At 53.8% G+C, this 27,025-nt stretch overlaps 1 protein-coding gene across 3 annotated transcripts; it reads right to left on the bottom strand.

The window, feature by feature from the left end:
- Positions 1–761: 761 nt before the first annotated feature.
- On the bottom strand, positions 762–27,005 carry HPS4 (HPS4 biogenesis of lysosomal organelles complex 3 subunit 2). 3 transcript variants are annotated; one of them, XM_037153294.2, is made up of 14 exons: positions 26,928–27,005; positions 24,683–25,207; positions 22,923–23,013; positions 20,882–21,025; positions 17,976–18,083; positions 17,441–17,557; positions 16,167–16,261; positions 14,544–14,616; positions 12,667–12,703; positions 11,807–11,903; positions 10,273–11,203; positions 5,235–5,367; positions 4,638–4,746; positions 762–2,233 (listed from the first exon to the last, which is right to left on the bottom strand). In XM_037153294.2, exons 2-14 carry the CDS (start codon positions 24,721–24,723, stop codon positions 2,062–2,064), a joined length of 2,148 nt encoding a protein of 715 aa, XP_037009189.2. In that variant the 5' UTR covers positions 24,724–25,207; positions 26,928–27,005; the 3' UTR covers positions 762–2,061. The 3 variants fall into 3 exon arrangements, with proteins under 3 accessions (XP_037009189.2, XP_037009190.2, XP_037009192.2); XM_037153295.2 differs by having other exon boundaries at positions 26,924–26,995; XM_037153297.2 differs by lacking the exon at positions 26,928–27,005 and adding an exon at positions 26,842–26,916.
- Positions 27,006–27,025: the final 20 nt, after the last annotated feature.

Raw genomic sequence — 27,025 nt, forward strand, 5'->3', positions numbered from 1 at the left:
TTCTGGAGCACCAGGGCACAAAGGGGAAAGTTTGGCTGCTTAAAAATACCCTGAGGGAAGAGGAAAAAGAACGTCTTACGTGTGAATGGTGAAGGATCTTCGAGTGGTCGGCCCGGAGGCTTGTCATGGATTTTCTTCTTGGAGAATTTAGCCAAGAAAAAAGAAAATGTGCATTCATCCTCGCTAGAGATACAATGCCCCCCCACCGTGGAAGAGCGCCCTCTCAGGCCGGCCAGTGAGAAGCAGGTGGGTGAAAGGGTGGTGACAAGGGTCAGCCGGGGATGCTTGGAGCAGCTGGCTGTGGCCCGTCGCCCTTGCAGAGAGGCCGTTCTGAGGTGCACTTTCTTCGCCTGGCCACGCTAATCAGGCAAGGAAGAGTACACACAAGGTACATGCACACACTCGCATGTCTGTAAAATCACTGGAAATGTTACTGTGCATTTAATTACTCAGAACTCAATGGCACGTTGAGTATTTTATTTTAGCCCTTGGAAAGTTGAAGTAAAAGACACCATGTCATGCACATTAGGCCTTTGCTCACTCACGTGGAATGATTAACATCATAGTCTTCACATGGAATCTCCTCGTAAACATCCAGTTACGACTCTGCTAAATATTGGGTTTGCCAAAAAAAGTTCACCTGGTGTTTTCCTGCGAGATGGCTCTAGTAGGGTGCTTGTCTTTAAGTTCATTGGAAACAGTTTTGTAGGGTTGTGTTGTGACAGCTGTCACATCAGGGTGCATTAAAAAAAACAAATTGGTGAATTTTTGTGTAGCCATTTTAATATTGAAGGTGGAAGGACATATTTTCAGCATATTACACTTTATTATTTCAAAAAAGGTAAAAACACAACCGAAATGCAAAAAAAGATTTGTGCCATGTATGGAGAAGGTGCTGTGACTGATCGAAGGTGTCAGAAGTGGTTTATGACGTTTCATGCTGGAGATTTCTGTCCGGACGATGCTCCACTGTCCGGTGGACCAGTTGGAGTTGACAGCGATCAATTGAGACATTAATTGAGAACAATCAGCGTTATCCCATGAGGGAGAGAGCCTACACTCAAAGTATCCAAATCAGTAAAGTTACTGGTGGAAAGGAAAATGTGTCTTTTACTTTATGGAGAAAACGTGCGGACCCTTCAGCCAGCCGGTGTGCTCACCCTGGGGTCCCCCCGTGTTCTCATAACACGTCTGACTATGACATACCAGAACCCAGGTGACCACACCGCCCAGAAACACAGACCATGGTGGTTCTCTTGGACACGGCACACACAGTGGCCACTAGAGAGCGCAGTTCTGCTTTCACCCCAACTTCCACTGGGGACCCTCACCCAGGGGGAAGCAGCCGCCTGGCCCAAATACGTGCAGCCTGGCCTGGCCTCACCCGGTTCTCCAGTCTCTGCACCCTGGGCTTTTGGTTACCATTAACCCCCAAACACCCTTCCACATTGTCGAGACCTGCCCCATGATGGGTACTCCACGGAATAGGCTCCCAGCGTGGAACCAGAATTCAGACCAGGCAGCTCCACCCAACTGGCCCAGACTCCGGGGAGGACCTTCTCGTCCTGGGAGGACGGCCCCCTACCCAAGCAATGGGCATCCGGGCTGCCTGCTACCAAACCTGGCTCCTCTGTGAGGCCACCCCTCACCACGCCCCCCGCAGACACGGCTGGAACACATCAGACCAGGGGTGGCTGGGTTCTAGGAAAAATGCCAACCTGAACTTCTGTGGAGACACGCTCAGGAGATGTCAGGTGCCTCAGGCTCAGGGTGACAGGGATCTAACTGGCCTGTCCCTCTTTGGTGCAAGGAGCCACAGCGCCTCTCCAGGCCCCACCTCCAGGGGTAGTGAAGGTCTTTATCCTGAGCCACAGATCCTGAAGGACTACCCTGTCCCACTCCAATCTCTAAATGGTGTACCAAACACTCAAGCATCCTAAGTTCCTAAAAAAGGGAATATTCCAGAAAAATAGAAGTTTTTTCTGTTTGCAAAGGAAGCTTTGTTGGTATTCCATTTGACAGTCACCTCCCAGGGTGATGACCCTCCCACTGTGGCCAAGTTCAAAGCAAGTTCACCCCGTGCTTCAGCAGTTTCTGCTTGGCTTTGCTGGAGAGGCTGAAGGCGCCGTCCTGGGGACTTGGGAAGCCAGAGCTCCGCACAGCCGATGTCAGCTGCTGGAAATAGGTTTCCTGGGCGGGGCTGCAACAGGCGTACACAGCCGTGGAGGCATTTCTACGGGATAGAGAGAGAAGGCGACAGTCTGACGTGGCCCGAGCAGACCTGAGGCCACACCGAGACTGCAGGAGGTTGCTCAGGTGCCGCTCTGCACACCACAGGCTGCGGGCGCAGCTGTCTCGGCTCTGGGTACCACTTCTTTGCCTGAATTTCATGTTTGGTGCCAACAACCATATTCCTTTCAGCTCCCTAAATGCTGGGACTGTCCACGGTGGCCACAGCCACAGGTGACACAGCCTGAAGTTGTACCAACTGATGAACTGATGGGCGCGCGCCTCGTAGATACAGTAGCAGCTGTGCACCAGCCCACTCCCAACTCCTCGCACACTAGTGACGTCATCCCATTTGACAGATGCGAAGCCTGAGGCTCAGAGGCCCATGGCGCTGTCTGGCCACGATGACAAGCATCTGGTTGTGTGTGTGTGGGGGAGGGGTTGTCCTCTATGCACACAGGAGCAGCTGGAGGAGGAGCCAGGGGAACCAGGAGCCAGAAGACCGGGATGGGAAATAAAGTGGCCGGAAACCCTAAGACGGAAGTAGAGGGAGGGGTGAGGGTCCGGTGCAAAGGAGGACCCACCCGAGAGGACCGCCTCTGGGGCCAGGCGGCCAGCGGGCTCCCGGACCCCGTCTCAAACTGTTTCCCTGCTGGCCCCTGTCTCCCCTCATCTAGTGAAAGAGGACGGAGTCGGGGACCACTGAGGGTCCCCTTACCCAGGTCTCCTTCTGTGCAAGGGAAGAGGACCTACCCTCCTCCTCCTGCTTCTCCCTCGGGGACCTCGAGGGGCCGGAAGGCCCATGGAGTGACTTGTGCCCTTCACTGGACCAGCAGGACAAGTCCCGGGTGCGTCGTTATGGCCACAAAGAGGGCACCGGGGCCTGGTGGCAATGAGCTAACCACCCAGCTGGGCCGAGTGCCCGCGGCTGTGACTCGGCCTCCCTCAGCCCCAGCGCTCCTGTCGGTCAGTGGGTCTGGTAGCAGGACACCCCGTCACTGGGATTTTTAAAGAGATTAAATGAGTAGGAATGTGTGTGTGTGTGTGTGTGTATATATATATAATATATATGTACATACATATACATATATGTTGTTTAGCACATGATGGATTTTTAAGAAATGGCACTGTTTCTGTTACTATTCTTAAAATAAGCTACAATTCCCAACACTAGAGCCCTCTCCGCACCAAGAAAGGTAAAATGCTGGCTCGGTTGCTGACATTTTATCTATTTCCACTGCTCACAGAACAGATACAAAGCCAGTTCCCAAAACAGTGATCGTAGGCACAAACCACATCCAGGTTGCCGGCCTGGGGCAGTGCTGACTTGAAGCCAGGAAGACACGCGTATTGTGGAAAGAGAAGAGTGGACCAGCGGCTGCTGAGGCCCGGGCAGCCAGAACCCTCGGCAGCCCCAGAGCCTCGGCAGCACAAGGGCCTGGGTTCCGGGCACCTCCCTCTCGACCATGCTGCCCTGAGCCTGGAAGTACGTGTGGAAAGAGCACATAATGTAGAGTCGAGGAGGCCAGGGTTCGATCCCAGCTCTGCCACTTACCCAGGACGCAAGCCTGGGGCAAGTCACTGTCTTATTTGTGCCTCGGAGTCCTCATCTGCTAAATGAGGGTCACACACTTGCCCAAACCGGCCCCGGCCCACACAGACTATGCAGACACGACAGCACCCTCTCCGACCTGACCTGCCTTACGTTGCACTCCGGCTGTGCAGAGAAGCACGCAGGGAGAAAAGTGCAGTGCGGTTGGTTAAACACCGTGGGTTACAGTGATAACCAGATCTCCACCTACAGGCACGGAGGCCTTCCAGACGTGCGACGCAGTGGGAAAGGAACTCGTGAAACGGAGTGTAGTGCGCCCCTGCTTTCCAGAAGACTTTTAAAATAATTAAAACATAAAATACTAATACTAAATACAAATAATCTGCATTTTACACACCAAAAATGTAAACTAAAACCAACAACAGCTGGAGCCGCATACACCAAACCACCAACCAAGGGAACCTCGGGGTGTCGTGGGTGGGGCGGGGAATGCCGTACCGCACGGATTTGGACAAGGCTGGATGGCTTGTTAGGTCGGAAGATGACATCACCTCAGCACCACTCATGACTAGGAGATAGACACGCTCCTTCACCAGGAACGAATGAAAGCTCCCAGCTGGGCGTGGACCTTGGGTGCCCTCACGGATGTAGCCCAGAGTCTAGAGCAGGTCTGAGCCCCGGGGTGGGGCCCGGAAAAGCATGAGAGCAGATAATGGAGCCGGGGGCGAATGCAAGAAGGCCTCCGAGACAGTAGCTGGAATGCTCGTCATTTAGTTATGCAGGAGGCCTCGCCTGGGACCCCAGGGAAGGCGGCTACTGGTGCAGGACTGTGAGGGTGACTCTCGGGGAAGCTCACCTGACGGTCATCTCGTACAGCGAGGGCAGCCGGGCAAAGTCGGAATGCATCAGGCTGACAGCCTGCAGGAAGCGGCGGTCCTGGGGCGCGGCCACCTGTGGCAGGTTTGCTTCCAGAAGAGGACACAGAGGCTGTGAGTGGCAGAGCCCCTCCACGCACCTCCCCAACCCACACTGTCAGCTGGGACCAAGCATGGCTCATGGCTGGGAGTGCGGGTGCTGAGGGGGAGAGGCCTGCTGGGGGTGCTGGGCCCCGACAGCCGCCACCAAGCAACAGAGCACACTCTGTCCCCAATAATAGGCAACACTGGCTTGTGCATGAGTATCAAAATGTTGAGGCAGAACCTTATCACAGATATTTGAACATGTGTGTGCTTCTTTCAAAACACCGGAAAAACAGCCAAAAAAAGACAAATGAGCAAGGAAGTGTTTGCCAAGCACATTTTAAACACAGTGGGAGCTGGGCTGCGAGTCAGGAAGCTGCACCCTAACCCGCTGCACAGCAGCCGGCTCGGGACAGCACCGGCACCCCGGGCGCTGGGCCCCCGTCTCACCTCCCCCCGCCGGAGGGGCCTGGGGCCCACACCTGGCCTCTTACCGGTCAGCACGTTCTGAATGCGGTCGTAGTGCGTGAAGTTGTACGTCCTGCTGGAGGCAGTGGCCTCGTCTCTGGGCAGTGTCTCCTTCAGGTGGACCTCCAGCCCGTTCAGAGAGGCCAGGCTACTGTGGTACTGCAAAGGGGCCCAACGGGGTCACGGCTGCAGTCACCCCCCTTGGGCCCACACCCAGCCAAGACTCATCCCAAGCATATCTGCGGGGCTACCTGAGTCAGCACCGAGGACCCTGCCCGATGTTTTCACCCATTTTTAGAGAAATATTAATTTCTGCCCTTGTTTTAATGCTTCTTTAAGTTGTAGAAGAATCAGAAAATGAAAGTGGGCAGAGAAATTAATTTTAAAAGGAAGAAGAAAGCAAAGAGAAGTGGCCCATAATGCCCCCAGCCAGAAACAGCCACTGTCCTCAGGCCCTGTGCTCTCCCTCCGGCGATGACTTTCCCAGGGAGGCCGCACGTTCGCAGCACCGTGGCCGGCCCACCCGGCACGCCCGGGGCTGCTCGGCCAGGCTTGGGCCCGCCCGCCCCCGTCTGCAAGGGCTTCGCCGCTCTGCGACGCATCGGAGCAGTGCCAGCTGGGCACCCTGCTTGGAAGGGCCCCGGCGTGTCAGTCAGACGGTTTCCTGCACTCTGGTTCAGAGGAGGAAGCGGCTGAAAAGGCTGCTCAGGAGGCGAGGCCCAGGCACCTGCATTTTTTTTTTAAATATTTTATTTATTTATCTTTAGAGGGGAAGGGAAGGAGAGAGGGAGAGAAACATCAATGTATGGTTGCCTTTCGTGCGTCCCCTCCTGGGAACTGGCCTGCAGGGAACTGGTCCGCAACCCAGGTATGTGCCCTGACTGGGAATCGAACCGCGATTGTCTGGTTCGCAGGCCCGCACTCAATCCACTGAGCTACACCAGCCAGGTAGGCACCTGCATTTTAAAAACCCTCCCAGGGAAGAGGCGTGTACAAGTGCCGCTGAGCACGGTGGAACACACCGTTTGGTGTGATGCTTCCTTTGTAAGATAAAGATGGGATCAAACCACAAATAATGACTGCACCCTAATGATTCACTTTTTTCACCCTTAAAATATTCTACTACAGCTGTGTGGTATTCTTTGGCTCCACTTTGGGCTTTTCCAAGTACAGCGGTCACGTCCTGGTGGACTCAGTCTAAAACAGAGCCTCCTGGGGCTCCCCTGGGGCTGTGTCAGCCACAAGAAGGCCACTGTCCCAAGAAGGCCAGCAGCAGATGGATCCCAGGTGAAGGACATCCTGGCTCAGCCTCTTCCGAGCCTGATGATCAGGGGCAAGTGACTGCATTTTCCATGCCTTTTTTTTTCACCTGCAAAATGGGACTACTACAGGGCTGTTGAGTGGAAAACAGCATAGATACACTCTAAAGTGCAACTCTGAAAGAGTGCATTTTTGTAAAGAATCAAGAAAATGAAAATTAGCCCTGGCTGATGTGGCTCAGTGGATTGAGCACTGGCCTGTGAAGCAAAGGGTCGCTGGTTGCATTCCCAGTCAGGACACATGCCTGGGCTGCAGGCCAGTCCCCCAGTAGGGGGCGTGCAGGAGGCAACCACATGCCCTCTCTTGGAGTGACCTCATCTTGAAAACGCAGTCACTTGCCCTCTCCTTCTCCTTCCTTTCCTCTATCTCTCTAAAAATAAATACATAAAATCTTTAAAAAAAGAAAATGAAAATTATCATTATGAATAAGCACACACGCCTTGTCCGTCCGTGGGTGAACGGCTGTTCCAGACCTGTGTGAAAGTCAGTGTGCATCGGGAAGTGCAGAGATGCAAACAGAACGCCTCTGAGGCGAGCATCCTGAAGGTGCAAGGTTACTTTTGGTGGTGGGCTCAAGTCAGTCTCGCTGTCCGAACGTCTTTGAAATGACATTCAAAGGCAACCGATTAGACACACAGGTCTTACTTGACACGCTCACTGCATGTGTGTGATGCCTAGCAGCGTGCGGTCTCCTAGGCTGTGCCGATCAGTGCCGGCCGAATGAGTGCGCAGGCGAGCACGCCCTGTGGCAGGACATCCCACTTCGGAGCGACCTGGCTCACCTGGAGGGGTAGGGTGAAGTCCAACGGCACATGGTCGGGGCAAGTAAGTCAAAGGCGTCCTGCTCAGACCGCTGCTCCAGCCGCACCAGCGGAGTCTAACAGACATGCGCGCCCACACAGCACCCACTGGGAAGCCAAAGCACAGCCTCCCGGAAGGGGAGCCTGGCCACATTCAGCCCTGCCATCCTGAGCAGGTGCCCAAAGGAAGGGACGATGGGAGCAGAGAATGAGACTTGCCAAAACCTGAGTTTTCCCTGTAGGCACTGAGCTCTGCTTCTGGAATCTTCTATCTGACTGGTACTCAAGGTAAAACCACTTAACCATAAATGCACAATCACAAGATACTAGACCAGATGACAAGGAAAATTTTTGACTAGCAACCAAGTGCCTTCACATATACTGGGGTCTGCAAACCAGGGCCTGGGCCAAACCCAGCCGGTTCTCTGGTTCTGTATGGCCTGAGAGCTAAGAATAGTTTTTATAGTTTTACAGGGTTGGGGGAAAGTCAAATGAATGCCATTGTGATGTGTGCAAGTTACTGAAGTTCCAATTTCTGTGTCCATAAAGGAAGTGTTAAGGAACACAGCCACACCGCTTACACAGTCTGAAGTTCTCTGCTGTAACAGCAGAGCTGAACAGTTGCTCAGCATGGAAAACATCTCCTCCGCGTTGTGTTCCTCAGCATTAAAGGTCTGCCAACCCCGACATACACTACTACACACGCAACCCTCACAATGACCCGCAGTGACGCAAGGCTGGGGCTAACTCCCGGCCCTCCTGCCTCCGGTCCACAGCAAAGCAAGGGACCCGAACGTCAAAGCGTGCCAGGATGTGAAGAGACTGCCGTGACACACGCATCCACTCAGAAGCACGGGCTTCACGGGGTAGGGGTGCACTTTCACATTTCAGGGTCACACTCTGCACTAACCCCCAGCCTCATCTGCTGTACGCGGACAGCTCAGTGCCCCTCGTAGCCAGCAAGAAGGGGTGCGATCACTGCATTTGAAGGTCAGTGAGAATAAGTATCTTGGGCTCCGAGCAGGAAACGCTCAGTGGCTCTCTGCTGCCCTCTGGTGTGAGTCTAGTCTGTTCCCTCTGAGCTAATCCCCATCTCTCCAGGCTGCTCCTGGGCTCATGCACTGTGTCCACCTCCCAGCCGCCCACCCTGGGCAAACAGAGTGGCAGTTGACCCAATAAACACAAGTAGGCGAATGACACCAGGGTGCCTTGGCAGTGTGTAACACAACCAAGGAGCCCTTTCAAGGGGGTGTGTTCACTGTCACCTCCGAAATGCAGCTGACCGTTCTGCAGGGACACTTGCTTGTCTAGGGAGTGGTGGACAGAAATCAGGTCGGGGACAAAAAGACAGTGAAGGACCTCTCCCAGAATTATACAGCAGACAACCTCTGTGTCTGGTCCTCCAACCGCACTCAGACCAGCAAGCTGATCGGTTAGTTACACCCTACGCTCTCAGGAAAGACGAGTTTTTCCCCTTCCCTCCCGCTGCACCCTCTCCTGGGCCCCACCCATGCTGACCCCTCTGTTACGTGAAAGCCATGGAGGCAGCTGCCCTGACGACAGGGACGGGCTGAGGCGGACCGAGTGACAGGTCCACATGCGAAGAGCCACAGGAGGCAGGGCAGCCCCCCTTTTTGTCGCCTTCCTACTGGACAGGGAGGCTGGGGCTGGGCCCGCCACTCGCAGTAGGTTGTCATCTGGACGAGGCCCAGTGTTCTTGCTGATAAAACGGGGGTTACAACGCACCCCCTGACTGTTCTCGAGCCTGGCTGAAAAAGCAGATGTAGAACAGTTGGCATGCACCGAGTGTCCAGAACACATCTTAATTTACTTCTTCCTTCAAGTGCAGTCTGGACTATTCTTTCTTTTGGGGGGGAAGACGAGAGATACCATATCTGCTTGACAGAGCCCAGGCACTGGACCTTGAAGTACTAACATGTCCACAGCTCAAGGCTAAGCAGAGCAACCATGGAAACCAAGGCCTGGGCAGGGAGATGGACGTAGGAAGCGCAGTCCCTGCTGGAGACGCCACTCAGAGCTGTGGTGAAGGAGGGCACGGAAGCGGCAGAGGAGAGATAAGCAGGGCCCGTCTGGAGGGGCGCAGTTTCTGGCCTGGGGCTCTGAGGACGGCAGCTGTGTCCCTCCTCCTCCAAGCTCCAAGGTGACTTGCTCTAAATGAGCCCCGCATGCTAATGAGGCACACTCAGAATAACACAGATTTAAGAACAAAAACAAGGCAAGCCCCAGGACACCATTCGCCCTGCAGTGATTTCAACCTCCTATTCCCATTGCTACCACTGCCCCAGCAACTACAGCCAGGCTGTTACTATAGCAACTGCATCTCTAGGGTAGGCCCTGAGTAGGTACCACCGAAGCACGGAAGGGGCTGGAGCGGGTTAAGGGGTGCCGTCTGAGCCAGGCAGGACTTCAGATGTCCCTGGCCCTCTAGGAAGGAGCTCCACTGGGGTAAAGTGCAATCTCCTGACACTGGCTGTGACTGCGCAGAGGACAGACTCCAACCAGCCACCTCGCACCCTAGAGCTGCCCAGGCTCAGAACTGAGGCCCCTAGTGGTGGCAATGGCACAGCAACGCCATGCACGTGGTCACTGCCCACAGCATCACACTGGGGCTGGAAGGGCAGGACCTGTCGCCACCCCCACATGGCTGATGAGGACCCACATAGCCAGCACCTAGACCGGAACCTGGTTTCCCCGCTGAGACACTGGGAGCAGCGGGAAAGTGTGAAAGAATGCGTCTGCGAGGGGCCTGCTCTCACTCGCTCCCACACGCCGCGGGAAGTGGACACACCACCTGCCCAGGTAAACGCGGACTTTCGCACAAAATCGTGCAGCCAGGCAGGGCACTGGGAGCGCCTCCCCGCCTGTCCACATTCTGGTAGACACAGTGGGCGCCAGAGGGGCGGGCGGGTCTGCGCACACTTACCACCTCCTCCACGGCGGCGTGGTCCCCCAGCAGCGGCTCCTCCGCCAGCAGGGACAGCACCAGCCCTTTGATGCTGTGAGTGTAGAGGTTCACACGCACGAGTTCTCCGCAGGACGCTGTGGTCTCCCTGGGGTCAGCGCTGCCCGCAGAGGGGACGTCCTCTGGAGAGTCTGAGGGGCCTGCATGGCGCTCCAGGCCGCCGGCCGAGTGGCCCTTAGGGTCCCCATCCGCACACTGCTCTGTGCCTTGTTCCCCCACTGGAAGCTTGGTTCCTTCCCGCCTCAAACCTGAGCAAGGTGATGGCAACGGCCAGCTCGTCCTCCTGCGGAGGCCTTCCCTGGGAACGGGGCCCTGGCTGCGGCCCCCAGGAAGGTCTTCGTGCTGCTCCAGGTTCCCATTCGGGTTGAGCATGTCAGGCGCAGAGGAGGAGAGGCTGCCTCCCACGGCAGTGCCCACAGGCAGGGCCTCGCGAGGCTTCAGGTCCATATTGCCAGAGTTGCCGAGGGAGTCCTGGTGACAAGGACCAGCACCACCGGGGACACACGCACTCGAGGAGGCAAGATAACCCGAGGGTGTTCCCGTTTCCTGAGCTTCTGGGATGTGGATTTCGGACAAGTCCAGGTCCTCCACGCCCCCGGCAAAGGCAGGCGCCCTCCCCAGGACACAGCGGAGACCAGGAGGCCAGTCCCGGGCGGCACCACGCGGGCTCACAGGCTGGGTGCTCTCCAGGTGACCATCGGGGTAGTGCCTGTTCTTGCCACTGCCACTTGGCCAGGCCATGTCAGGGGACCTGGACTTCGACGTGGCTGCCCATGTCCAGGCCACAGGTTCCTCACGCCCGGTGCTACCTTCTTTCAAGGCAGACAGGCTCCCACCCTTTGGAGGGTGCCGGGTAGAGCGCTCCTGGAGTCTGGCTGGAGATGCGGGAGGGCTGCCGAACAAGGGAGCTGTGAGGGCACAGCCACTGGGTACAGGGCAAGTGCCCCCCCACCCCGGGGGGAGACTAATGCACCGCTGTCCACAACCAGTGGGACCTGAGGCCGCAGAGCCTGAGGCCAAATCACGGGTGTAAAAATGAGGCGATGCCCGGCTCTCGGGGCTTCGCACAGCAATACCAGGATCACCGCCTGGAAGCGGCAGGACCCGCTGGGTGAGAACCGCCCGCACCTGCAGGTCCACAATGAGCCAGCCCTGCACTGGGCGCTGCACGGACTCCACCTCCAATTTCCACCACGCGCCCATGAAGCAGACATTAGAGGGCCCATCTTAAAGAGAAAAAACTGAGGCTCAGGCAGCGAACAAACTTGACCAAAGCAGTACAGCTGCTAAGCAGCAGGTCTGGGTTTTGAAGCCCACACCCCATGTCACCAGACCGGCTGCACCATCTCTACGCTGAGGTTCCAGAAGCCCCTCCCAGGCCAGAGCACACAGAAGGTGGGGTTCAGGAAGGACGGGGTGTGCCGGGCTCGAGTGGAGGAAGCCACGGGAGGGAGCCCCTGAAGTGTGGTTTAAGAGCAACCCCGTGCTCCCTCACCTAGTCACGTGCTCCCCCGGGAACCCGTGGAGACTGACGGCCTCCTCTTCCGTCACGAACACGGGCAGGACGTGCACGTTCGGGGGCAGGGCCGCTCCTGGAATCACAAAGGGACGTGGATGGGGCCTCCCCTGGACCAGAGGAGGGAGACAGCAGTGACGGCTCTCGGGGTGGTGCAGGCGCCCCACCTGCCAGCGCAGCGAGCAGACCTGCGACGGGCTCCTCGGCCCAGAGCCAGCGCACAAAACCTCAGCCTCGACGCCCACAACCAGCAGGAGAGCCCTGTGGGCACCCCGCCCCCGCCGCGGAGAAGGGTGACCAGTGGTGGAAGAAGGCATGTGGCACTTACACAAAAAAGACGTGAACTGGGAAAAAAGCAGCTCCAACGGACAAAGGGACGTGACCCGAGCTAGGCTTCAAATAAAGCAACACAGCCCCCTGGGGATGCGTCCCCACACCACACGAGGCCTTCGCGGCGCCTGCATTAGTCTCCCCGTCCCCTGGCCAGGCTCCCTGGGCCTGGTCTGAGAAGCCTGTCCCAGCCAGTTAGGGAGGGGCTGAGGGGTGAACCGGTGTGAGCACACAAGGCAGTGCGCTCTCTACTGCGGAGCTGGCGCTTACCACCATGGCTACTGACCAGTGGCTGGCGTCATTAACCAGTTACCCGTGAGTTTAACTTTTAAAACATGTGTGCCTAAAATCGTGAGCCACATTCACACTTAGGACTTCGACGGCTGACTCTGCGCCTGAGCCTCTGTGCACCTCCCTAACCTTCCGTGCAGCTGCGGCAGCCACATGTGGCCACAGGACAGGGCAGGAAAGGCCGCACTCCCTGCTGCACTGCACGCCTCTCTACTTACCACGCTCCTGCCGGGCAGCGTCTCCTGCAGGCGTCCTCTGAAAAGAAACACACAGAAGTTGGTGCTGGGTGCCACGTCCCCCTCCTGACCTGGCCGTCAGGCCTGAGCTGGGCCATCTGCTCATAAAATGAGTCTGTCCCAGAGCTCCTGTCCCCACCACGTGCCCACAGTGAAGCAGGCGGAAGAGCGGCTCCCCAAGCTGCCTCCTCACTCACCACTACAGCGGGCGCAGGCGAGAACCTGGGCTTCCCCCGGCTATGGGGCAGCTACTCCACCCACGCACAGCAGGGTTTACGTTCTGGTTCCCCAGTTTCTCCCTCCAGGGACAAAAGAGGGATTCACGTTCTCTCCCATGCTTCGAGAACGTGCCCTCCAGAACACAGCTTCCTTTGCCACAGCCCTGACACAGAACTCACACGAATTCCATGGTAACTAAGACCTGAGAGTCCTGTGCTTCTCCTGGTAAAGGGTTAGACCCGAATGAGACACTATGCTAGATCTCCCGGGTTTACCTGGATTCATGATCAAGACGAGAAACCTGGGGATTTTCTCAAAAGAGCTCTCTGGCCTTCCCAACTCAAAGGCTCCAGCAGGACACAGCCACGCAAAACCAGAACTGCTCTTCTAGCTAAAACGACTCCCACCCCTACGGAACAACAGGGCTTTCCTTCTCTAATGAAGCTTACTCTAGACAAAAATTCGTTTAAAAAAAATCACATGTAATGCCCTCACCCACCAGCTAATGCTACAATTATTAGGCGAGTTTTCTTTTAAGCTTACCCATTTTTAGTACTTTATATAAAATCCTGTTTTATAAAGGAGGAGAACACAAAACCCTACTTTGGGACTTAAATAGTAACATACAAGTCCTGTCATTAGAACGTCTTTGGCCATTGTGAACGGCTGAGTAAAACTGCGTGCAGTTTAAAACGACGTAGGTGCCTGGGTCCCTTCCCTGCCTTAGACCAGCAAAGAAGGCCACCTTCTCTGCACAGGGCAGAGCAAGCACCTTCGGCTCCGCAGGCTACGCCACGTCTGTTGCAACCAGCCGCCCACCGTGGCGACACGAGAGCAGGCCGGCGAGACCTTCTCTGCAGGTGGCTGTGCCAAGCCCTGCCTCAGACATTTCAGACCTGGCTTTCTACCTTCACTAAGCCTGTCATGATCGAGTTGTGAGCATAAACCTTCTTCAGCAGGTAGACAACTGCCTTAGACCGAACCCTGGAAGCTGAGTTACGAGGGAGCGAGGCACGGGCGTCCTTAACCCGCTGCTCAGGCAGTTTGCGGGAAAGGCGGTTCTGCAGATGCCGTGGCCCGGGGTGCGAGAGGCCCGCCATCGTTCTCGGTGTCTACTGACTCGGGAAGTGCGAAGAGCTCGCCTGACGGCACATGCAGACCTGCGACTTCACGGGCTGAGTGAGCAGGTGACTGGAAAGAGAGAGGACTGGAGGCGGGACTGCAACGCTCACTGTGCGGTTCTACCACGGACGGCTGTGCCCTCAGGGAGCACGCTCGGTGCTTCCCATCCTGAAAACTGACGAACACATGGGGGCTGCGCCGTAAAAGTTCCCGACTCCCCACGTCACCCTTCAGCGCCTCTGAAGGGCCACCTGCTCCCTGACACGAGGCCCATCCTGGCGGGAAGTCCGATTCTCAGAGTCGCCCAGGATGGAAGGAAAACCAGCCATCCAGGTCCACCACGCGGGAAGGAGCGATTTCTCAGCCCTGCTGGGGAATTCGCCCTCGAGGCCCATCACGGTGCCAGGCCCGGGGTGAAGACAAGACGAAGGGAAACAAGCACCCCCACGGCCACCCCCATCCTTCTAGCACCGGGCTCAGCCTCGCCAGCGGCGGCCTGGCGCATGGGCTTTACGTACCTGGTCCCGAGATGCAGCTTGATGAAGCAGGACCTTGGCCGTGAGAGACGGTGGCAGCTGGGTGCTGACGATCCTTAAGGTCAGACACAGGAATGAGGACGGTGTGAGAAAAAGAAATACACCGCAGGACTCTAACTGAAAAGATTCCTAACGTCCCTCGTTGGCCAGGATCTTGGGGACACAGCTGGTGGAAGTGTCAACTGGTGATGCCCTCATGGAGGGAACTCTGGCAACTTCTATCAAAATCCTAAACGCCCAAACCCTTTGACCTGGCTTGTACCAAGAAGTATGCAGAAGACTACCTATTACAGGGGAAAAGGTAAAATCGTTGGAAACAATGGGAAAACAATGTAAACTCGCATCAAGAAGGGAAGAGCTAAATTAATCAAGCACAGCAGTGACACCAAGCAACAAGCAGCTCCCGCGAGGTGGGCCGGCAGAGGCCGTAGGCCCCACCCCCCATCTGCAGGGAGCGGACAGGCCATGGGATCCCATTCACACAGAGAGCACAGCCAAACAGAACCCACACGTGTGTGTACGTACAGGTATGAAAACACAGGGCAGGACAGAGGCGGCTGCTCCCCCAGTGCCAACTGCGGGATGGGCAGAGGGTGAGGAGAGTGGAGGGGAACTTCTCAACTGTGCTGTGTGCTCCTCTCTGGGTTCATTTTTTTTACAGTGAGAATGTGTTCATGCATTCGGTGTGTAATTTGGAAATAAGAAGTAAATACAAAGTATGAAAAGGAAAAAACATACCACCTTTGCCAGCCAGGTCACAGGGAGCCGGGAGGCTGATTCAGAACCGTCGGAGTGAGGACGGGGGAAAGGCATGTGTGGAGGGCTATGGGGACCCAGGGACAATGCCTGGTCCTCTGTCTGTCACCTCATTTCACTGTCCATAAACTATCTCAACTTCCCAGAAGAAAAAACACAGATCCAGCAGTTGCCCAAGGTCACAGGGCTGGTGGGAAGGGAAGCCGGGACTGGGAACACAGCCTGTAAGACCCGAGTCGCCGAGGGGCCTGGGAGTTCCTCTTCACACATTTCCTCTGACGGCCGGAGTTCCAGGCACTGAGCACCAGCCCTGCCCACCCCTGGGAGAGGGGCCTCGGGAGACGCGTGCCTCTTAGGCACTCGGCTCATGAAGAGGCCCTCCTGGTGTGTGGTGAGCTGCAGACTGGTCTCAGAGGCCAACCAAGAAATGGATCCAGCCAAGAGGCCGGCGGGAGCCTGAGCAGAAGCACTAAGGCTGCTTGGCCAAGCAGAGCGGTGGGAGGAAGGCCACAGCAGGTTTCTGCCCCCTTACTCACCGTCCTGGTTGGTGGCCTTGGGGGCCTTGCGTGTGCGTTATGCAGACCAACGACTGTTAAGGCATGCCCCATCCTGAGAATTATAGGGATCTCTTTAAGCCTACATTTTCTATTCCTCTTTTCTGGACATGAAAGGTTCCCATTTCCCAGCTTCGCTCAAAGACAGGCAGTGCCCCAGATCACATCTAAACTACCTGACACTTGCCAAACCAGCCCACCCGGAGTGGGCCCGAGGCAAAGCTCCTGCTCTCGATCTGGACAGTCAGGTCCGCGGCAGGGCCGGGGGTGGAGGAGGGCATCTGGCGTTACTCACAGGCCTTTATAGAGGATGCAGCCGGCCAGAACGTGAGGGGAGCGCTGGCAGGTCTGCAGGATGAGCGCCGCTTTCAGCAGGAGCAGGGGGTCCACCTGTGTGGGGCAGGAAGCATGCCTCGCTTACCATCAGCAGGGAGGGAAGGGGAATGGGGGTTTGTACAACGCGGGGACAGGTCGTAACCCAAAGCCTGGAAAAGGAGACCACGTCACAGGTAACAACATCTGTGTCCTCTCTATACCCAGAACTCTCTACTCCCAGGACACCACACCAAATCCTCGGAATAAGGAGGCCTCTCCAGAAGCTGGAAGGCTCAGTGAATAGGGCCCGTGGCTACTCACACGGGACAACATATGTCGCCAGGAGACCCCGCCCATCAGAGCTGAGACCAGCAGGCAGCAGGAGAGGAGGCCTGCAGGTCTCAGCAGGTCTCAGCAGGTCGTGGCACTGGGTAAAGCCCGCCCCTACCCTCTCTCTGATGCACAAGCCCCCCGTGACACAGCCACCTGACGTCTGACCAGGCCCTGTCACTCCACAACATAAAAGAGGAACATCATGCTCTCTCTCAGGGAGGCACATCGGTGCCACATTCCTTGTAAGGAGCTAGTTGCCCAAAGTCCCTAAAATGCCAGACCATGAAGATGTGGTGTCCACCTCGGATCAAGGCCACAGAGCGACAGGTGGCACAGGTGGTCAGGCCTGCCGCACGGGCAGCCCACGTCTCACTGAATGCCCACGGTGGGTGGAGGCTCAAGGGGACACAGCACTTCCCAGCCACTCTCTCCCAGATGTGGCAACCTTGTTTTTAAAAAGTTAGCCCTGGGCGCTTTTAATGTCCAGATTAATGAAAATCACACCATAATATCAAGTGAGATGGGCACTTTCAGATTAAATCGTACACTAAGTACATCGATGAAGAAGGGGACTCTAAGATTACCGAGTTCCCCATTTCTGGGGCATTAGCAACATAATAACCACACCCTTACTGAGTATTCACTCTGTGTCATTAGGGACTGTCTCATTTCACTGCCACGACAGTCTGGGAGGCGCTGTCACGGCTCCGCCTCCTGGGTAGGAAGCCTGGCCGCTGGAGGTGGCCCACTTGCCCCGGCCCACGGTGGGCAGCACCGGGGGATCCAGTACAGGCCTTAACACCCCAACAGAGAAATGCTACATTCCAGTCCCCTCTGTCCGTACACAGTTCATTAAAGGGGAAAGAAGAGTGTCCAGAAGCTCTGTTCCTACACGTGAAACGAGAAAGGGGAGGATGTTACCTTGGTTTGGTCCAGGTTCCAGAGGGAAGTGAATATCTTATGCAGATTACTGGTGTTTTTCAGGATCTGTTCAATGAAGGTGTTCCACTCGGCGCTCAGCTCCTCCCGGGAACGGTTCTGAAACAGAACCGGCCTGCGGTCAGCACCTGAGATTCTGAGGGATGCGCTTCGGATGCCAACAACCACAAAGACTGTTCCTCACACAGGAAACTGGGGGAAGGGAGGGTCTGTTCTGAACTCCTATAAACACACGGTCTCCCAAGCTCCTACCCTGATAACCTACCTGGAGGTTATCACAACCTGGAGGCACTGGTTGGGGGAGGGGAGAGATGGAGAGAAACACTTTGGAGTGAATGTGACCTATGCCACTGGGAAATGGAGGCACCTGAGAGCGGCTCCAGGAGCCCTTGACCTTGTTGCTGGGCACAGTGCGGTCATGCAGAGTGTAACAGACCCCAGAGTCAGTGCTGTGTCCTGGCAACACAGGCCTTGCTCAGGGGCCCCACGTCCAGACTCCTCGACGCCGCTCTCCTACCTTGTAAGCCAGAGAAACGGGTCCATTGTAGAAATTAAAAAATCCAATCAGCTGGTCCAGAAACTGCCGGCAGCTGCCATCAGGGAGCTCCACAGCACAGCCCAGCACCTGTGAGGAGGGAGCCAGGGACACAGGCATTTCCCCCCTCCGGGTGCAGGCCTGAGTGTGGCACTTGGGGCGCGCTGCAGACTGACTTCACGGCCCACGGACACAGACACACTGCCCAGCCCCACACCCTCTGCCCTGGCCGCGCTGGTCCCCACAGAGAACGAAGTGCTCGTGCCGCCCGACCAGAAATGCCCTCCTTCCTGTTCATGTGCCCAGGGCCCTCCCATGCCCTTCAGTGCCCATCAGAGGTCCTAGCACCTCCTGACGCTTGTTCTGATCACTCCAGCCAACGCCGGCCTCTTTTTGGAACCTTGCACTGTTAGGCCTGGTATTTGGACGCTGAATGTTTAACGTGGGTTTTGCCGCAGCCTGGGCTCAGACTGCTTCCCGAGCAGCCGTCCCACCCCCGGCCTCGACAGAAAGCTCTGAGGACAGACACTGCCTCATCCCATGGTCTACAGCTCCAGGCACGGCAGAGCGTGGGGTTCCATGCAAGGTAAGTCCCTGCTCAGTTAGAAAGCAATCTGGCTGTCTGTTTAAAGAGCCTGAGAAAGTTCACATTCTCTGACTCAGAAATTCTACCTCAAGATTCTTTCCTAAGGGAATCATCAGAAAGTTGAGCAAACTAACAAACCCCGACAGGAAAGAGATTTAAAATTCCCTATGAATGTAAGCCCCACAGAGGCAAGGATCTTTGCTGTCTCCAGTGGTGCAACCCACGAGTTCACAGCACTCTGGCGCAGAGTGCAAATGCTAACTCCTTCCCCAGGTGATCCACAGAGCGAATGCAATTCTGATCGTAATCCCACCAGCTTCTGTTTAGAAATGACAAACTGATTCTATGACGGAAACACACAGGATCTCAGGTGTCCAAAGCTAGCTTGGAAAAGAGAACGGTTGGGGACTCACACTCCTTGACTTCAAGACAGCGTAGTCTACCACCGAGACCTTCAGGCAGATCCACGGAAAAGAACAGACAGCCCGGAAGTGGGCCCAACACTAAGCGGTCACCTGACCTTTGACCAAGAGAGACAGATAGTTATATAAAACTCCTACAACTCAATAGAAAAAGGAAACCCAATTTAAAAAACAGACAAAAACTTCCGACAGTCAAGTCTCATAAGAAGATACACAAATGGCCTGGAGCAAAAGCCTTAACATCACTAGTCATTAGGGAAATGCAAATTAAAACCACGATGCGCTTCCACCACACTCCCAGCAGAAAGGCTAAAATTAAACAGACCAACGCCACCGTGTTGGTGAGGATGCGGAGTCCGGTAAATGGAATCTCATACGCTGTTGGTGAGAATGTACAATGATACAATCACTTCGGGTAAAGGGCTGGCACTTTCTCATAGAAATCAACATACTTCTACCCCATAACCCGGCCATTCCACACATAGATGTCTACCACGAGAAGTGCAAACTCATGTCCACTGAAAAGACTCATATAGGAGAGTTCCTAGGGGCCTTTTCGTAACGGCCCGGAACGGGACACAGTTCACGTGTCCACAGAACGGAGACTGAAGAGGCAGGCTGATACGCTCGCGTTCTGGAGTGATGCCGATATCCTGTATTCTGGGGCCAGCTGCATCATGTGTCCAAATGCACCACGGGGCACACTCAGGATTTGTGTATTTCATCACATGTAAATTTTACCTCAAAAGAAAAAAGAACCACAAGCAAATACTGAACTCTAGTGAACATCATGAATGATGAAGGCCGGGGAGCCAGGGAGGAGTCCACTAACGTGCACAGCTGGAAAAGCAATGAAACAAAAACTGGATATATAAGAAGATAAAGGACGAGCAGATATGGGACAAAGCAAATGTAACACGACGCCCGTGACGGGATCCGGGAGGTACAGTTGACTCCTAAACAACTTGGGGTGAAGGGTGCTGGTACCCTGCACTCAAAGATCTGCATGCAACTTTGGACTCCCCCAAACTTGACTGCTAATGGCCTACTGTTTACTAGAAGCCTCACCAATAACATAAACTGTCAAGTACCACATATTTTCTATATTGTGTGTGTTACCGTATATTCCGTATTCTTACAACAGAGTAAGCTAACAGAGGAAACAAAGTATTACTAAGAAAATCATAAGAAAAATACACTTACTGTATTTACTGAGAAAAACCCACACATAAGTGGACCCACTGAGTACAAGCCCGTGGTATTCAAGGGTCAACTGCACGAGTATTCACTGTAAACTTCTCTTGACTGTTCAGTGTGTTAGAAAAAATTCATAATAAAATGTTGAAATAACACCTACAAAGCTGAATATACTTCCTTACACATAAACATCCCTTCTGCTCAGGTACAGTTTAAAATAAGTGTAGGTACAGGCAAATAGCACTTCAGGGCACACGGTACTACTAGCTGTAAATATATGGTGTTTACTTTTTTCTTAATTGTTCTTTGAAATCTGACATACATGCGTCAATGTCTTAGAGTCACTGACCCAGTAAGAGTGTGGCAGTATAAAGAGTACAAAGAAGAAAAGATGGAGGTTAAAAACTCAATTTGCATCACAGAATGAAGAGTTTCGGCAGGCCTGCTGAAGTCTTCCAAAGGGGAGGAGAAACCAGCCCCACACGGTGCTGTGCAGCCCACTCAGTCCCGACGGGCTCCTGCAGGGAGTGGCAGGGGATTGTGGATCCTGGACACGGCAGAGGACTGTGGACAGTCTAGGCTCGAGAGCCCTAGAAACTACTTTCTAAACCTCACCGTCACGACACCTATTGCCTAGACAAGTGACTCATGACAGAGGCACTGCTTCTGCCTGTTCCACTTACCCAGAGGTAATCTCCGTCAACCTTGATGGCGAACTTCAGTTTCCGCAGTCGGATGAGCGCGGGCGGAGAGCCAGAGATGTCAGAGATGCAGCGCGCCACGCCGGCAATCTGCCCACAGAGCAACTCCTGTTGGTCAAGCAGGGTCTACGGGAAAGAAGCAGGTCCCAGGCAGGAAGCTGACACAGCTGCCCTCTGCCACGCCTTGGAGCGAGTAGGGCCTGCAGGCCAGAACTAGACGGCTGCCGGTTTTTATGTGACCCATGAACTAAGAATGGCCCTTTGAAGGGTTGTCGAAACAACGACAAAGAAGGACATATGACAAAGACCTGGAGTGAAGCCTAAAGTAGTTACTTTAGCTTTTTTAGGCCCAGTTGGTGGGTCCCTGCCTGGGATGACTGAACTGTCATGGAATACGCACAGTGAACACGGAAGATGATCCCAGGATTACATCCTGTAACTTAATCTGACCTGCACGCGGGGGCAGAGGCCCGAGCCTTTCGTGCATCTATCCAAACCCCAGAAGAGCGGCAGAGCAGCCCCGATGAATCCCTATCAGCCCCGTCCCAGGGGAACCACGTGAGCACACTTACTGACCTTCTAATCCACGGGAGCATTAACTCAACTGTGGGGCAGCCAGACATTCTGTGATGGACAGAAAATGTACACACCCCCTGTGAAGAATTCTTGCCTCAAAGAAGTAAACTTGAACCTAGCCGAGGCCCTACAATTCAGAGGTGTCCCACCTGCATCCCAGGATGGCTGTGAATGCGGCCCAAGACAAAACCATATATTTACTTAAAACATTTTCAGATTTTTTGTGTGATTATAAGTTGCAATGTATTTTATGTGTGGCCCAAGACAACTCTTCTTCCAGTGTGGCCAAAATGTTGGAAGCCCCTGCCCAGGTCTTACTACTAGTTTAAAGGAAATACAGTGGTCAGAAGACATTAAGTGACAGCAGGAGAGGAAGTCACCACCCAACCCAGAGTGTGGGACATGCCCACGCTCTGCTGCACCAATGACCCGGTTTCTTCAGTAACTCAGCAGCAGAAGGGGAAAAAGGGCGGGTGGGTGAGGACTGTTACCCAGTCAGAGGCACTTAACACACCAGTAACCAAATGGAATTGGGAACTTAGTTTGGGTCCTGACTAGGAAAAAGAGAAAAGGGGAAGGAAGGAAAGAATAAAGGAAGGAAGACCTAAGAAACATCTACGATAGGCCCTGGCTGGTGCAGCTCAGTGGACTGAGCACGGGCCTGAGAACCAAAGGATCGAGGTCTGATTCCCAGTCAGGGCACATGCCTGGGCTGCAGGCCAGTTCCCAGCAGGGGACGCATGGGAGGCAACCATACATTGATATTTCTCTCCCTCTCTCCTTCCCTTCCCTTCTAAAGAAAAATAAATAAAATCTAAAATAAATATATGAATTAAATTAAAAAGGAAACATCTAAGATATTAAAGCAAAATCTGAATATAGACACTACCCTATATGATATGAAGGAAACATTGTTACTAATTATTGTTGCTTTTGTTGGGTGTGACGTTAAAACAAAAAGTCCTTTTTCAGTTAAAGATGTTATTTGATACAGGTGGGACGACACAATACCCAGGATTTGCTTCGAAATACTCCATTAAAAAAGAAAAGGCAAAGGAGAAGAGAGCGGTTGGGTGAGGCCGTGTACAGCTGAGAGTGTTGACAACTGTCAGAGAGGGGGACAGGTACGAGGGCTCACGACACTGTCCTCTCTACTTCTCTGCAGGGTTGAGTAAAAGTTGTTTTTGTTAATGAGCTGACCCAAAATTGGAAGCAATGGAGGCAGAGAGAAAATCATGAAGGTAACGGAGAGCTAATGAAGATGGAAGTACCGAGCTGCCTGGGAATTTTAAGACCAGAGCAACGAGAAATAGTACAAGTAAGTACAAGAGAGCAGAAACAGCAATTGCCTGGATTAGCTGATGAAAACCACTTTTGCAAACTCACCGCTCGAGGCATAATGTGTTCCGTGAATTCCCACAAAAACATCACAAGCTGTGGGGCTTACCTGAGCAGGATAAAAATAACAGATGCCAGCTCTTGTTGGGTCCCCTTCTTCCTTCACCTTTGAACCATCGTAAAGGAAAAAGTAATTCCACCTGGCGAGACAACAGAGCGGAGCAGTGTTTCCTCTCATCCAGCAACCAGGGCGTTTGAAGGCACAGCTTCCTGTTTCCCAGCCCGCCTAGAGTTCATTACCCAGGGTTTGCAAAGCCAGAAGAGAAAGAACCCAGTGGCTACGAATAGATGAAAACCATTTCCTAAGTGGAGCTGAGTCTAACTGGAAACATGCCTCTCCCCAGCCGTCCAACCATCTGTGTGAAAGACAGACGGACAGCTAAGGAAAGACAAAGCGCCCGCAACGCCGCCACTCCTTTGAGACACACACCTTAACCATGTATGCTCGTGGCTCCGTAACTGTATTTTCAGGCCCTGATATCAAAGTAAGTTAGGAATGTCTCAGATGCACTCCTCACAACATTGGGCACAATGATCTCCCAAAATGTCCCCTCTGCCAAGAACTTATGGATTCATTTAACAAACGTGACCGAGCCCAGTGTACAATGAGGCCCCAGCGAAAACAGGGTGGCAGGGAGTGACCTGCCTATTTCGGTGCATGACGTGAGTCTATGGAAGAAAAAAGGGGGGTCCTTTCAAGTCACAGAGAAGCTCCGAACCCCTCTTTGCCTATCGACACCTTAGGAGGGTAACTCAAACACGATCCCTCATCAAACTTCTGATCTCCGCAGGAATCTCTCTTCTTGGTTCCCTAATTCTCTGTCTTCCCTGAAGCCCTCTGGCCTGTGCCAAGACAGAATAATAATAGCCTCTTCAAGACCTCGAGGCAAACTCCACAAAGGCTGGACCTGAATTTTACTTCTGATCCTCCGAGAGCCCACCCTCGAGGCTGCAGCCTAAGGAGGGGCTGTGCCCACTCTGCCATCACCCGCGCACTCCTCCCCGGGCTCCCCTATCTCCCTCTCTGGCTCCCACTGCATCTTCTGGTGACGAGCACTAACGCAGTTGCCAGTACAGTCCGCTTTCCTCAGTTCCCTACGTGCAGCTGGCTTCAGGGAAGGTCTAGATCAAAAAGCCTCAAAAACGTTTCAAACTCAACTTAGAAACCGCACTGCTGGGCCCCATGCTACCCTTTCCTAAGGTCTTGGGGTAAAAGCTCCCCGACTCGTCCGAGCACACACAAGAAGACGTGGGTGTCGCTTTGAACTGGTCCATCTGTTTGCCTTCCACACACAGTGTTGGGCGCTAACCCTGCTCAGTCTATTTAAACCAGGCTTTTCACTTTTATCTCCCCCATTAACTGTGCGCTGAACCAAATCATAAGAGAGGCTTAACCCGTGTGGGGTTGAGAAGGGAGCAGAGTTGCAGGCAGGCGTTGTGTAACACTTTTAAGGGCCAAACTGAAGCCTGGCCAAACCTCTCATGGGGTAATTCTGCAGTGCAACCATGTCTTATCTTGCAAAAGTGAAGACTCCACCACCCGTGTGATCAAAGCCAGATGCACAATTAGTTTCTCTATAATCTACCAGCAATGCTGGACTTGTTCGAACCCTGCAAGCAGCTCACAAGGTTAGAGCATGTTAGTTTGGGTGAGGAAAGGCTCACATGTTTGATCCAGCTGCTCTGAAGAAAATGGCTTTGTTCCCCCTTAATAAAATCAAAACAATCTGGCGGGGGGTTTTCAGTTAGCCCAAAATATCCGTCCAGCTGCCTGGCAGGAACCAAACCACAGCAGGCCTCGCTACTCACCATGAAGCTGACTTCGTCTCTGTTGAGGTGGAGGCAGCCATTTACTTTCCAGTCACCCTCATCCTCTTTATTGGGGTTTCTTGTCCAGTTATGGCTTCTCTCTCCCAGCAGTGACCGTTTCTCTGTGTCCCCAATCATGTGCATCAGGACGTGGGAGGCTTAAGTGCTTTCAGTCACAACTGTCGCTTGCTTAGTTTTCATTCCACATGAAAGTGCTACTTCCCTCCTAGCAAGCCTTTCAGTTCCATGAATACCTCCATGCCTCTTAGAACCCTGGGAAAGAATGTGATAAAGCAAGAGAATTCTGCCAGGAGAGTCGGATCCACTAATCTCCTTTGGTGACCATCAGCTCTCTGGCTCTCCGCAGAAGGACGGCTTCAAAAAGCTCGCCAGGAAAGCCCAACAGGGGAGACGCATGCTGAAGGTGGTGTTCCGGGGCGATTTCTAGCTTGTGTGGTTCAAAGCCATTCTGAAGTTTCTTTAAAAAGTTTTGAAGCTTCCTGTTCAAACATCAGTGCCTTAGACCTAAAATAAACACAAGGAATAGATTATCTCAGAAACCCACAAGGGAACATGTGACCCAGCATGGTTAAGCAAATGGTACACTTCAAAAGAGCTTTCTAGAAAGTCAAAAATAGTTTCAAAATAAAAAAAGAGAGGGTGGCAGGACATCAAATCCCTTAGATTCTAGAACAGCGATGTCTCACAGAAGAAAAATAGGGTGAAGAAGCTCTGGGAGTCAAGGACAGCTCTACAAAAAAAGACAGTTGCTGTAGTAATAATGGAACTCAAATTATAAGGAACTGTCACCTTGACAGCCCCACAGTTATCTGAACATGCAGAATTCCAGAGCTGGGTAAGTTTCCAAAAGACATAGTGAGAATTTGCCCTGACTGGTGCGGCTCAGGAGTCTGGGTGCCATCCCACAAAGCAAAAGTTGTCGGTTCGATTCCCAGGCGCGGTTCAAGCCTGGGCTGCAGGCTGGGTCCCTGGTTGGGGCGCATCCAAGAGGGAACAGATGGCTGTTTCTCTCCTTTCTCCCTCCCTGCCCCTCTCTCTAAAAAGAAATAAAATCTTGTTTTAAAAAAGACATGATGAGAACTTAACAAATGACTTTTAAACTCCCACAAGAAGACAACTCAGACTATCAGGGGATTTCAGAGTCTGAACACATATACACCCTGGTATCATTTACTCCAATCCTTATCTCTTGTACTTCCTTCAAAACTGACCTGGCATACTCCCTGGGCACAAGCAATTCATAGTGTTAACTTTATCCTTCCACCAAGCTAAAACTGGCTTCCCAGCAACAGCCACACAATAGTCTTCGTAACACTCTCCAGGCAAATTAAATGAGTTCTAATCCTTCCACAAGACAACCTTCCACAAGACCAAAAGGTCTCTATTATATCCCTATTGTCATTTTCTCCAAGATTAATGTCCCCAGGGACATGGTTTCAAATGCTTGCTTGCCATCTGGCATCCTCCTGGGAGCAGAATAGAGGTTTCTAAAGCTCCTTTGGTAGAGTGAAGAAGTCCCTAGAAAGGCCCCCTCTGAATCTTCGATGGTCTACATAATGTTTTCTAAACTCTCGATATCTTGGGGTGAGCCTCCACAGAATCACACTCATGATATTCTCTGAAGCATATTTGGGTGCCTGTGGAGACGCATCTAAGCTTTCAGAACCCACAACAGCAGCCTGACACCCCCTAGCCCTTGTTCCAAGGGTACTGGGCCCCACACTTCCCAGTCCACTCTGTTATCTCTGAAAGGTCCAGAAGAGGCCGGTAATGGCCCTGCGGTAGGGCACGGGATGGAATGTGACCGCAGAAGGCTCTGACAGCCTGGGAAGTGGTAGTAAAGACACAGGGAAGTCCAGAGTGGCCGGCAATGCCCCCAGGGTGGTGGTAGTCGTGGAGGTGTAGGAAGTGGCCTCAGTGGGTCAGGTACACAGAGAAAAGGACGCTAGAGACTGCAAAGGGCTAGGAAGCGATCGGTCACTGTCGACGACAGTGGGAAATGTTTGGCCTCAGCGCCAGGGGGCTGGGAATTGCTGGGCAAAGGCGCAGGGATCGATCTGAACCCGATCATGGAGCAGAGGCCGCCACGAGGCGCTCTTGGACGCGGACCCTCCCCACAGCGTCCCAGCGCTGCCCACCCGCCAGAATAGCCAAGGTAGTCCGAGGACCGGGGTTCGAAGCATGGGCCGTAGCGGGACGCCAGCAACTTCCCCCAAGTACCTACGCGCGCGGCGGAGAGGCCCAGCGTCACGCGCCAACCGCGCCTCCCGCCCCCTAAAAGTTCCGCGGCGCTGGCGCGCGGCGATGACGTAGCCGAGAGCG

This window comes from Artibeus jamaicensis, unplaced genomic scaffold, assembly GCF_021234435.1.
Source record: "Artibeus jamaicensis isolate MK-2021 breed Jamaican fruit bat unplaced genomic scaffold, CSHL_Jam_final contig_525, whole genome shotgun sequence".
NCBI classification, from domain to species: domain Eukaryota; kingdom Metazoa; phylum Chordata; class Mammalia; order Chiroptera; family Phyllostomidae; genus Artibeus; species Artibeus jamaicensis.

Excerpts from the sequence above, each read along its gene's own strand:
- HPS4 (XM_037153294.2), bottom strand. The coding sequence starts at position 24,723 with ATGGCTGCCTCCACCTCAACAGAGACGAAGTCAGCTTCATG. Across the intron at positions 23,014-24,682 it reads GAGACGAAGTCAGCTTCATG|GTGGAATTACTTTTTCCTTT; the intron begins GTGAGTAGCGAG and ends TTGTCTCGCCAG. Across the intron at positions 4,747-5,234 it reads CATTCAGAACGTGCTGACCG|CAAACCTGCCACAGGTGGCC; the intron begins GTAAGAGGCCAG and ends CTCTTCTGGAAG.